At 41.1% G+C, this 13,262-nt stretch overlaps 1 protein-coding gene across 2 annotated transcripts in view; it reads right to left on the minus strand.

The window, feature by feature from the left end:
* The window catches only part of CP (ceruloplasmin), a 65,297-nt gene extending 52,035 nt beyond the window's left edge, over positions 1-13,262 (minus strand). The window contains exons 1-4 of one of the 2 annotated variants that reach the window (XM_013991587.3): positions 13,051-13,229; positions 6,805-7,052; positions 1,955-2,167; positions 737-910 (exon numbers count right to left, since the gene is read on the minus strand). In XM_013991587.3, coding sequence (XP_013847041.1) covers positions 737-910; positions 1,955-2,167; positions 6,805-7,052; positions 13,051-13,196 — 781 coding nt within the window. In that variant the 5' untranslated portion in view covers positions 13,197-13,229. 2 annotated transcript variants of the gene reach the window in all.

Raw genomic sequence — 13,262 nt, forward strand, 5'->3', positions numbered from 1 at the left:
AACTCATTTTCTTGTTTCTAAGAATTAAGAAGAAGCCTAGGCAGGAGTTTCCTGATAGCCTAGCTGTTAAAGATTTGTCATTGTCACTGCTGTGGCTTAAGTTTGATCCCTAGCCTGGGAACTCCTGTATGCCACAGGCATGGCCAAAAAAAAAAAAAAAAGGAAAAAAGAAGAAGGCTAGGCAGTAAGGAAAACATTTCTAGAAGAAATAAGTTGAATTAAAATATATAAAAAATGATGCAAAGTTGGGGGTAGTGAGGGACAATATATAAATAAAAGAAATACTTTTAGAACCAATGGCTTGACCTATTTTCTTAAATATAGTTTAATGATTTACCATATAATTAATTTAACAATTTTAAGCTTCCTCAAATAATTTTTAGAGTGAGTTGGGAGGATAAACATATATAAATATAATTCTTATCAATATAAAACACATACACTTAACTACAATTGAAAATATCTTATTCTTATAAACATATATAAATATAAAACACATACACTTAACTACAATTGAAAATATCTTATTCTTATCAATTTGGAATAATTTAATCTGCCTGCCTTTACTTGGCTTAGTTTTGATTTGACTTGCTAAGTTGAATATCAAGTTGCATGTCCAATATTCTTTGTTATCAAGGCCACATATTAGAAACACACTACTTATTCAAGTGAGGGAATTATCTTAGCAGAAGTAATGGATTGAGAAAAATAAGATAAAGGTCTTGCGTAATCTTACAATACATTCGGTTACTCTCCTTGAAGTCTTCATTGTCTGGCTCCACTTTCTCTGGTTCAGAGCAGTAGGTTTTGATGTTATCTTCTAGATACCAGCTGAGATTTTCATCCACCACAGAAAACATCACCACAAATTCTTGGTCAATATTTTTTTCTTTTTCTTTATCCAGAGAATCTGAAGTGAAAATTAGTATTTCAGTAGAACTTAATTTTTAGCATAAATGTTAGCATATGATCTATAGTTTTAGAAAATTTTAATGTTTATTTTCCTAATAAACCACAAATCTAGACTCATGTTTGTTTTTTTTTTTTTTTTTTTTTTTTGTCTTTTTGCTATTTCTTGGGCTGCTCCCGCGGCATATGGAGGTTCCCAGGCTAGGGGTCCAATCAGAGCTGTAGCCACTGGCCCACGCCAGAGCCACAGCAACGCGGGATCCGAGCCGCGTCTGCAACCTACACCACAGCTCACGGCAACGCCGGATCGTTAACCCACTGAGCAAGGGCAGGGACCGAACCCGAAACCTCATGGCTCCTAGTCGGATTTGTTAACCACTGCGCCACGACGGGAACTCCCCTAGACTCATGTTTTATAAATTTGGAAACATTTAGGGAATTATATATTTAGTAACTTGAATTTGTAAGATACTCATATATCTGGATGTCCACTGACCATAGAACTATTCAATACTTTTTTGCCAAATGAGAAAGAAGGTTGTAATTTAAAGTTGTGTATATATTTTCTGGTGTATATAAGCCACAAACTGAGACAGCAAGTCTTTGTCAGTAACTCATTATTGTTCAATGGGATTTAGATTTCCAGCTTGTAAGCTATGTTTTTCTCTTTCCCCATGGTGTCAAAAATACTGCGATAATAGTTTTATCAACACAAAACAGATAACTACAGACCTTTCACCATGGAGTGTCACTAAGGAGTCATGTTTGGTAAAATCATACACCTTTTCTAAATGACTGCTGGAGGTTAGATCCAGCAAACCTACCCCCAAGGAGAGCATATTTGTTGCGGTTTAACAGTGTTCATGAATGCTTGTGCCATATATCCCTTCTTCCCCTGATCCTTCCCTGCATTTTTCCCTAGACTCACCACCTCTCTACCTTACCTACTCAATCATGGCGCAGAAGACAATGTATATTTGAAAAAACAAACCTCCCTGTTTTCTGTCTTTGGTCATTTACTGCAAGTAATAATGAGAAAATGTACCTTTTCTACAGTGTATTAAAGGTCCAATGAGCCCTGAGGCAATATCTTTTGGAGCATCAATGTGGGAATGGTAAATCCTGGTCACACAATTGCTGTCTTCCTTTCCAGGACCTTGTTCTGGGTTGGCATGCAATATGTACGTATACTGCTCACCCGGATGCACTTTGTCATCTGCTTTTTGAAAATCTGTGGTGTTATCAGGATAGATGGCCCCTAGGAAACAACATGCAATGAAATTACAAATTGAATGTGTTTGAACTTAAATGAAAAGAGATGGTCTGTTGATTCATTCAGCAAAAGTTTACTCAACATTTCACATATGCCCCCTTGGGGATGCAGTGATGTCCTATTTGAACACAAAGAATAAGGAGCAAAAGCCTACAAGGTCTGAAAATTTGACAGAAAAAGTTGTTATTTTTTTACACTTGACTGAATCTTTAAGAATCAGTAAATACATGTATCAGGAGCATGGTGACCTTGGTTTGCAATTTATTTTATTTTATTTGCTTTTTAGGGCCCCACCCGCAGCACATGGAAGTTCCCAGGGTAGGTGTCGAATCAGAGCTACAGCTGCTGGCCTACACCACAGCCAGAGCAACGCAGGATCTAAGCTGTCTGCAACCTATACCACAGGTCATGGCAATGCTGGATCCTTAACCCACTGAGCAAGGCCAGGGATCAAACTTGCAACCTCATGATTACTCGTTGGATTGTTTCCACTGAACCACTATGGGAATTCTTGGTTTGCAATTTAAAGAACACTTTTGTCCTAGGGTTGTAGTATGAAAGTAAGAGCAAAATGGCTACCCTCTCCTATAATTTGAAGCTTCTTATATAAATAGCAAATTTTTGCCTATGAAGTAAACATGGAATTATTTTATTTTTTATTTTGTAAATTTCCATACTTATGTAAAAGTAGAAGGAATAATCTGATGAACTTCCATTTTCCCAACAACCCAGCTTTAACAATGATCAATTCAAGGCCAATCTTGTTTCATCTACACCCCCACCCACTCTTCTCCTTATCATCAAGTCATTCTAAAGCAAATCCCAGGCATTGTATCATTTCATTCATGAATACTTAAGTACGTATTTTAAAAGATAAGAATACTTTTTTCTTCTAATGTAGCCACAATACAGTGATCATATCTTAAAGATGATCAATACCCTAACATACCATGAAACTGTAAAAAATAAGATGGCAGTTAGCTTTTATGCTATGAAAATAGTTATTTGGCTTAGAAAAACAAATAAAACTAAAGAAGGTCAACATTCACCTTGTAAAGCAATATCTCTTTTAAATAGAACACCAATAATTAATAACTAATTTTATACTAATTTCCACACTTGATCCTTATAATTTCAATGAACTGTAGCATGACCTCGACATTTTTTTCCCCTTTGTTTGTGCTCTTGGCATACAGAAATTACGGAACTCCAGCCACAGCAGTAGCCCAAGTTACAGCAATGACAACATCAAGTTCTTAATCACTATGGCCTCAGCATTTTTGCTTATGATAATAGCTGGCATTTATCGAGCTATGATTAAGTACTGTCATTGTCCCTATTTTATATATGATAAAACTGAAGCATAGAGAATTTAAGTAACTTGCCCAAGGTCATTCAGCCTGTAAAAGGCAAGGGTACACTCTAGCATTGGTCTATTAGTTTTGAAGGCCTTGGCCTTTTTTTTTTTTTTTAACAACCTGATTTTTTTTTATTAAACTAGGAAATATAATTTATTTCATAAAAATTAATTTTGTTATCATAGGAATGCTAAATGTTACTTACAGGCTGTAGTTTACAGAATAAACAGGTGGGGTTGGGGCCAGCCCTGCACGCTGCTTCACTGGGCACATAACTGTGTCCACAGCCCAAGCAGGTGGTCCGGAAGCCCTTTGCCCCCAGGGGAGGTACTCCCTGTACCCAGGCTCCTAGTCACTTCTCCTCAGAGCATTTGCTAAGGGACCTGGCTCAGCTGCCTGGTTGCTTGGGGAAGGGGACTAGAGGGCCCTGGATCATCCTGGAGATGGGGAGGGTCGGGGTCCCTCCAGAGCCCAGGGCACTGCGGGAGAAGGCACAAGAAGAGGCACATAGAAGATACACCAACGGACCTTGTGGACTCATGCAAAAACAGGTACCCCAACCTCCAGGTGGCCCAAGACTGATGCAAGGAGGACACATACTCACACACAGGCAGGGATGAGTTCCTGATGGGGCACGTTGATGTGCCCACGGATAAGAGCACCTGCAGACACATGCACGCGCAAGCATACCCCAGAGATGAGAGAGATGGAGACGGAGACATTGCAAGGGCCCTGCAGCGGCACTCTCAAGGCACTTGGGCTGCGTGCTCCTGCAGTTGTCTCTCAGGCCTCAATAAGCAGAGAAACCTCCATCCTACTGGGAGGGGGGCATTGTGCAGACGTAGGCACAGCAGCCATGGTAGATTGATGGAGCCCTCAAATCTTTTCCAGGCTTTTCTTATAAAGCTGGACAGTTTCAACCCTCCCAGGAGGCTTCAGCCAATTGGTTTTATGCTCCAAGCCCTGCTACACAATTTCTGGAAATCAGATTAGAAATGGCACCTGGCTAGCTGGCCTGGCCTCAACCCACCAAGAGCTGCCGTCTGGGCACTGAGGCAGCTGGCTTCTGAGGATGGGACAGGGAGGAGGGGCGTGGCAGACCACATCAACTTCGACCCCCTAGGGATCCCATCAGAAGCTAGAATGACAATGTGTCCAAACCCCAAAGGCCTTCAGACAGCAGCTGTGGAGGCTTCTAGGTATAAAAGGCAAAAGAGGCCCCGAGAAGGCAGTCATGTGCCTGAAGTCATATAGCATTTTAATGGCAAAGCGAGAGCTTTAGCACTGGTCTTTGGACCCTAGGCTGCCTATGGCATTTTAGAGCCTGGGAGGAATACACAGGAAAGCCCCTCACAGCACTGGTGAGGCTGCCCTCAAGGCCATGTACCACACAGGCCCACACGGCCCAGACCAGGAGCAAGTGGGGAGGCTGGGCCCACAGTGGACAGGCACCTCTATCAGCGAAGGCTCACTACCTTTGTCCAAAGCAAGCTCCACACAGGCACGGGGGTAAAGGTCTGTGGCCTCAGCCTCAGGGGCCAAGCCTGTTGTGGGCCTGGCCCCTTCAGGGGCCTTGATTTCTTTTTTAGAAGCCTCTCTCAAACCCAGCAGGCCCTTGACTGGCCATAGCCAGCCCATTCCCCAGGGGGGCTGCTGGGTGGTGAGACCCCCTCATTCCCATAAGCCCCCCATTACATGGCAGGGAAGCCAGGCTGGGGACACTGGCTGGCACTACAGCCCCCAAACCTGCTTTCCTCCCAGGAGACCAGACTTTCAAAGGCCAGGATATGCCCAGGCCAGTCCCAAGAGCAGCTCAAGGGGTCCTGAGTGCCAAGCAGGAGAGGCTTTTGATGTGAGGCTTCTCTGCTCGCTCAAGATTCTGGTCCCAGCCAACCCCAGACAGCCAAAAAGGGACACAGATAGGCCCTTGGAACATCTTGGAACAGACAGGCAAGGGGGTACCAGCCACTCCACACTGGCAGCCCTGCCTATCAAAGCTGACCTCAGACTCTCCTGGAATGCAGAGGAAGGGTGAAAGAGGGTGGAAGGGAGGTGCTTGTGGAGATCAGAGCAGGGAAGACGGCCCTCCACCCTTTCTCCTCCACTGTGGGCTGGCATGGGAAGCCTAGCCAGGCTGCCCACCTCCCAGCCTCCCATGTCTCAGGCCTGACTGCTAGCTGATCCTCAAAGCCACATGGACCCCAGAAGCTTAGGCTTATGTAGCTGGAGGCTTTCTTATCCACCCCTTCTCTTTCACAGAAGGAGAAATCAAGGCTGAAAAAGGGCAGATCTTGGATTCCTGGGCACTAAAGGGATGCCAAACTGCACCAGCCCTCCTGGTCTAGGGGCTGCTGGCTAGGAATGTCCCGGCTGCCCACCCCCCCACCACCTTGGGTGAGGGAGAGAGGTGTCCATGGGGGATTCTCACCCTCGATTTCTTTCTCTGCTAGGGCCCCCCTTCTGGGCATATCCCCTCTCTGGGAGCTGAGGGATCACAGTACTGGAAATTCTCCCTGGCTCAAAGCTGGGCTGGCTCTCCCACATTTTCCATGCCAGGGAGAAGTCCTTGCTCTTAACCACACAAAGCACCACTTATTTTCTTCCTCCTCCTCTTCATCAAGTACTAAGAGTAAAATCACAAACACCAAATCTAATCTTTGTTCTTCTTGTACCGTCTTTAAGGATTCCAAGTCTTACATTCAAATGACCTTTTGGTTAACGTTGTGTCTCAGATGTGACTCTGGGATCATCCACTCATATGCACCATTTGGCTGATGTATGAGAATACTCACATTGCCTTAGCTGGGACCAAGTTTATCCGAAGTCAGGATGAAAGGTGACAATGGCTATGATACGTTCACATGTAGGAACTTCAGAGAGATGACAATCCCTTTTTGAGTCCTATTTCTTCCCTCTGGATTTTTTGCCTTTTCCAGGCTTTGATGCATATCAACTATTTCACTTATTTTGACTATTTGTCTAGCAAGATGCTGGGCACTGGGAAGGAAGTACCGGCTCTCACTGATTCTCATAGCATGAATCCACCCAGAAATCCTATCACATTCATACTTCACACAAGCAAGCACAAACAAGAGAAACATGGCATTATTTGATGAACAAAAATACATATTCATAAAATAGTTTTGAGCTAAACAACCCAGCTACAGGTCTTATCCAGGAGGAGAGTCTATACTCCCAAGCATTTAAAAGTGCTCCTACTGAAAAGGAGGAGGAAATTTCAGCTGGCATATGAGCTGAACTTACCTTCATGTTCCTTATAGTAGGTCATTCCATGTGCATGAAAAGTATAGGGTCTAGAGGCAAAGTTTTTAAAATGTACATAAACTCTATCTCCAGTTTCAGCCTTGATAATAGGGCCTAAAAACCCAAGCCAGACAGGTTTTTCTATAATTGTCCTAAAGGTTTCATCTGTGTACTGAAGGTAAATGGCCTTCTTGTACAATCTTCCAATTCTATTGGGGCCATTTTGAAGATAGATATTGGACTGTTCCCTGCAAAGAAAAAGAAAAAAAAGTATTAGGAGCCATCATTTCTGGGGATAACATTATCACTAAAGAGGAATGAATGACCATATCACATTAAATGTCTGCCTATTGTCATGGGTGCCTCCAAAAAATGAAAAGGAGAGATGGCACTTAGCCCTGCTATTTTAATTATGTCAGGCATCCCACATCAGCTGTATGGCAGACAATCATGTGTAAATGCACCATGAAAATATAATGCATAACCAGAGTATTTCCTACAAGATTTTCATGTTAGAACACGGACGTATTATGGAATAGAATATCAAATTAAATTGAAATATTAAAATAAAGCAGTTGTGGGAGTTACTGTTGTGGCTCAGCGGGTTATGAACCTGAGTAGTACCCAGGAGGATGTGGGTTCCATCCCTGGCCTTGGTCAGTGGGTCAGGGATCCGGTGTTACCGTGAGCTGAGGTGTAGGCCGCAGACATGGCTTGGATTCTGCGTTGCTGTGGCTGTGGTGCAGGCTGGCAGTTGCAGCTCAGATTCATCCCCTAGCCTGGGAACCTCCATATGCTGCAGGTGCAGCCCTAAAAAGCAAAAAGCTAAATAAAAACAAAACAAAATAAAATAAAATAAAGCAGTTAAGGAGTTCCCACGGTGGCAGAGTTGGTTAATGATCTGGCTTGTCTGAGTGGAGGTGGTGGTTTGATCCCCAGCCAATGCAGTGGATTAAAAAATCCAGTCTTGCTGCAGCTGTGGTGTAGGCCCCAGCTCTGGTTCAGATTTGATCCCTAGCTCAGATACTTCTATATGCCTCAGGTGTGCCTGAAAAAGGAAAAAAATGTAGTTTACTAAGACATTTCTCACTTGGGATGTACCTCTTTCAGCCACTGGAAAAATTTGAGTTTATAGGTAATAAGTCTGGATATGTGAGATGTCATAGTGTGTGTATGTATGTTTTTTTCCTAAAATAAAATTAATAATGCTAAAGTAATTCTATCATTTTATTTCTTTTAGCAAAACTAAAGTTGGAATTGATGCATGCATTGTGTATAGGTTTTAAAATTGCCTTTGCATTCAAATTACCCCTGTGTTTTTTTAATACCTTGCTACCAAAAATACTTGAATATTGAATGTTTATATTCTGATTATTGGCTGATTAATAGTTGCTACAAACTTTCCTTAAAATATCAGTAAAGTAAATAGAAGCCATGAGAAAAAGAAAAGGAAAAGAAAGAGAATTTGGCATTCAAACTTTTGAATTGATTCTCAAGTTTCTGTCCTAAATGGAAACCTGTATTCCTCAGTGTGATCTATTTATGGGCAATGCCAACTAGCCACTCATGAGAACCCAGCTAAGACTCGGACTTTGGCAAGCCCCTCCACAACCAAGGCCTCCTCCACTGGAATAAAACTGTAAACACTTTGGCTGATGATCTGGGATGTTGGTGTGTGTGTGTGTGTGGGTGTGTGTGTGTGTGAGAGGGAGAGGGAGAGAGAGTGTTTTGCCTACTTTGAACTCAGTAACATTTGATGCCTTACCATTTTCCACTTAATCCATGTGAGGCCATATCAAACCTGCATCCTCACAGAGACTATGTTGGGTTCTTAACCCATTGAGCTGCAATGGGGACACAATAACCCTCAAATTCTTGAGGCTTCATTTAGATACAGTGTGTATTTATATTTCCTGAATGTGACTCCATAGCATCAAGGACTATATCCCATTTGATTTCAATTAAACTACAGCAGGTTTGTCAAAATGCTTTCATTGCATTGAAATTCTCCTGTCTTAATCATTTCCTGAAATAGGAAGAGCATTGCCTAAGCTTTGGGATTTGTTTTTTGTATACAAAGATTTTGGGGGGGTAGGGGTGAAAATTACTTTTAAACTAATTGATCTGAATTTATAATCTATTCAGGGTTTAAAAAAATTTTTTTTTCTTTTTGACTTCACTCATGGCATGTGGAAATTCCTGGGCCAGTGGATTGAATCCACCCCACAGCAGTAACCAGAGCCACAGCAGTGGCAGTGCCAGATTCTTAGCCCTCTGAGCCATCAGGGAACTCCCCTATTCAGAGTTTTTAACGTTTAGAATTTCTTATATACACACAGCAATATTAAAAGTGTTTTTACTATCTTGTCTTTTTTTCTTCTGAAACAAAATTAAATCTTAACCAAATTGGGAAATATTTCCCATCATGTAATACTTTGGGGGAGGTCTGTTTGTGTTTGCTTATGTTCTATCTCCAAAGGAACACCAAAGGTCATTAGGGTATGTCTATTTAACTTCAAGAGCACAGCTTGGGGACAAAGGTTCAGTTACTGGAAATGTGCAGGAAGTTTGCCAGTCAGATATCCAGTCAAAAAAAAAATCTGTTATTATTGCACTTTGATCCAAACAAATAACTCACATTAATTGCAGTTCTTCCTGTTGACAATTGCAATATGCTCTTTTCTGCTCATTACAATAGATATGCCCCCTCTCTGTAATCACCTGCCTCTGTTTTAGCCCTCCCCCAATTCCCATAATCCTTCAGCAATTCCCATAATTCCTGGTAGATTCATATCCAGAAGTGAGTTTTTAATGGTAGGAAAATTAAAACATTTTTAATATTGCCTTAGTAAGGTAATAACAATGTTACTCTTTCCCATAAATTCAGAATGCCCTCAGGGACCTTGGTTTATGTTTAGACATGGTTAATAAAATGTGGGTAACATACATGAAAATTTCTGGATTCTTAGCTTCACTAATTGAGACATAGTATTTTAGTTTTCTACGGCTGCATGACAAATGATCACAAAGTAGCTTAAAACAACAAATAAATATTATTTATTTATTTATTTATTCATTTACTTATTGCCTTTTTGAGGGCCACACCCACAGCACATGGAGGTTTCCAGGCTAGGGATCTCAGCGGAGCTGTAGCCGCCAGCCTTCGCCACAGCAACTTGGGATCTGAGCTGCGTCTGCGACCTACACCACATCTCACAGCAACACCGGATCCTTAACCCACTGAGCAAGGCCAGGGAACAAACCCACAACCTCATGGTTCCTAGTCAGATTCATTAACCACTGAGCCACAACGGGAACTCCAAACATCCACTTTTTATTTCACATTTCTATGGATCAGAAGTGGGCATGGCATTCCTGGGTTCTCTGCTTAGGTTACCTCAAGGCTGATATAAGGATGTTGGCTGAGCTGAGTACTTGTCTGGAGAAATCCACTGCCAAGCTCAGTCAGGTTGTTGACAGGATTCAGTTCATTGTAGTTGTAGGAATGAAATTCCTGTTTCCTTGAAGGCTGTCAACTGAGGATCTCTCCCAGTTCCTTAAGGCCACCTGTATTGCTTTCAAACTGACCTTTTTCATCTTTAAACCAGTAATAATTTGTTGAATTCTCCCTCAATTATCTTTGAATCTCTCTGACTTATTCTTTGTCTACCCAGATCATGCCCCTAGTTCAAAGTCAGCTGTGTCATTCAGTATAACATAAATTGTGGGAGTGATATCTCATCATGTTCATGGGTTCTAGAGATTTGGGGTAGGTTATCGTTTGGGACCATTAAAAAAATTCTACCTACTACACACTGGAAATACAAGAAAAACAGTCAAAATTGAACTGGTGGACAAAGATTCAACCAGGGTGTACATAGCACAAACTCAAGTGAATTATAGGTTATAAGTAGCCTACCTTCACCAGCATAGTATAAAAACTATATCTAAGTGTCAGTCTTCTTTTGGATATGTTCTTGGGGAAGATAGCAACTTCGATACCAAATCCTAGAGCTTAGAACGTGTGAAATGGTATAAGTGCTTCACTTGCATATACACATGGGCTGTCCTACAGAAGTGTTTGTACCACAGCAGCTTTTGCTTACTAGTTTGCACTTAGTAACCTTGCAGTATGAGTCATCATAAATGACTTTTCCAGATAATTTTAGGTCATGATTATGTGTCTTTAAAAATCATTTTTAAAATTTAAGACCATGTTTGAAGTAGTAAAATGAATGCCTTCTGTGCAGGTTTTTTCATTACAAATGTTTTGTTTACTCCCCTGTTTTCTTAAACGGGCGGTACTAGGAAAAAATTCAACTTTTTTTTCTGATAGTAAAAGTAAGTATTAACATTTATAGAATACTTATGGTATCTTTTTTTCTTTTTCTTTTCTTTTTAGGGCTGCACCCATGGCATATGGAAGTTCCCAGGCTAGGGGTCTAATCCGAGCTGTAGCTACCAGCCTAGGCCACAGCCACAGCAATGCAGGATCTGAGCTTCATCTGTGACCTACATCACAGCTCATGGCAATGATGGATCCCTGACCCACTGAGTGAGGTCAGGGATGGAACCTGCCTCTTCATGGATACTAGTTGGGTTCATTATTGCTGAGCCACAATGGGAACCCCTGTTTAGCTATTTTTTTCCCAGTTACTTCATTTTTACTTGTTCACATCTTCAGTAGAAAAATCAAGGCACAAAAAGGATTTATTTCGCATTAATATATTAACTAGATTTTTTTGTCAGTTAAATAGAGAATTCTCTTTATTTTTTTATTTAATTTTAAATTTTTTAATTTTTGTGTCTTTTTGCCTTTTCTTGAGCCACTCCTGCAGCATATGGAGGTTCCCAGGCTAGGGATCGAATCGGAGCCGCAGCCGCTGGCCTACACCACAGCCACAGCAACATGGGATGCAAGGCACCTCTGCGACCCACACCACAGCTCACGGCAACGTCAGACCCTCAACCCACTGAGCAAGGCCAGGGATCGAACCCGCAACCCCATGGTTCCTAGTCGGATTCGTTAACCACTGCACCATGAAGGGAACTCCAAGAATTCTCTTTAAATAACCATCTTCTCACTTCATGGCTAGTCTAGGAGCAAGTAAGAGCAAATTTTAGTGCTTCCAGAGGGCCTATTGCCAACCAAGCATGGAGATTAAAGGGAAGAGGGCAGCCTGAGGGCCTGGCAAGAGGTCATGGTCAGCACCCAGGCCAGGGTCCAGGGGTCAGGGGTCTGGTTCCCAGCCCACCTGACAGCTATAGGTCATTGGGATCATTTGTCACCATTAATACAACTTTTTATGACAATTTATAATATATTTATGACCATTAAATTACACTTATCACCATTAAAATACATCTTTAAATGTAATGAATATTGGTTTGGAATAACAAACTTCAATTTGGTGTTAACTTTTTAGTGAACATTATTAAAAGTGATGACCTCAGTAAAGATAAACTCCCATGACAAAAAAACTTCAAAGAGAAGTCTACTTCTGTCTTCTCATGTGGTGAATATAGCTTAAAATAAAGGAGCTTTCAAGTGACACAAGAAACCTTTAAGTTACATAGAGTTTTTTCGAGGGGACATTATAATAGCTGTCTTACTTTTTTTGCGCATGTATAACGCGCCAAGTGCTGTACTAAGAGCTTTCTGTGCACCCACTCTCTAAACAACCCCATGATGTATTCCTATTATTTTCATTTTACAGATTAGGATGCTGAGTCTGAGAAAGATGGACCTATTGAACTGTCCAGAGTCATCTGACAAGTATCAGGGAGAGTCATATTAAAATTAGATTTGATTTCTATAAACATTCTTTGAAGATTAAAAACCTTTTTCTTCTTACCATTAATAATCAGTAAATGGTATAGTAAACATAAACCTTTCTACAGTCATTCTTTAGATGAAAGAGCTGCGAAAACAGACAAAAAGACTGAGCCCCAATAGGAGATGAGGTAACAGTTAGAGGGGGGTAATAAGAAGCCCACACAGTTCCCCAAGACCAAGTTGAAAGAAGTAAGGTCAACCTCTCAAAACAAACAAACAAACAAACAAAATCCCAGGAATTAGAGGACATTTATTAAAGTGTCTAGGGTTTCAAGTCCATATTTTGTAGTTTTTCTGTATAACAAATTAAAGAAATAGTTCATCCTTATCAGTAGTTCATCATTGTCTTAATTTTCTTAAATGATAATTTATACATTTGATCTATAAGCAAGAAAAAATTAGTGACTTACTTGTCAACTGAAATAAGTTTCTTTTCCCCACGGTCAGAGGCATAATCCCAAGTTGTTTCAACAATTCCAATGTAATAATGCTTATCTTTTGCCCGGGCTGAGGTACCACATAAAATTAGAAAAATACCGAGCAAGAAAATCTTCATTTTTTTTCCCCCTCTTGAAGCCTGAGAGGCAATGAAGTGAAATCAGAAGCAGGTAATTTTATAAAT

The sequence above is a fragment of the Sus scrofa genome, chromosome 13 (genome assembly GCF_054392235.1).
Source record: "Sus scrofa isolate SSC_HxYL_T2T_F1_AM1 chromosome 13, Sscrofa_HxYL_maternal_Yorkshire_Landrace_v2.0, whole genome shotgun sequence".
Taxonomy (NCBI): domain Eukaryota; kingdom Metazoa; phylum Chordata; class Mammalia; order Artiodactyla; family Suidae; genus Sus; species Sus scrofa.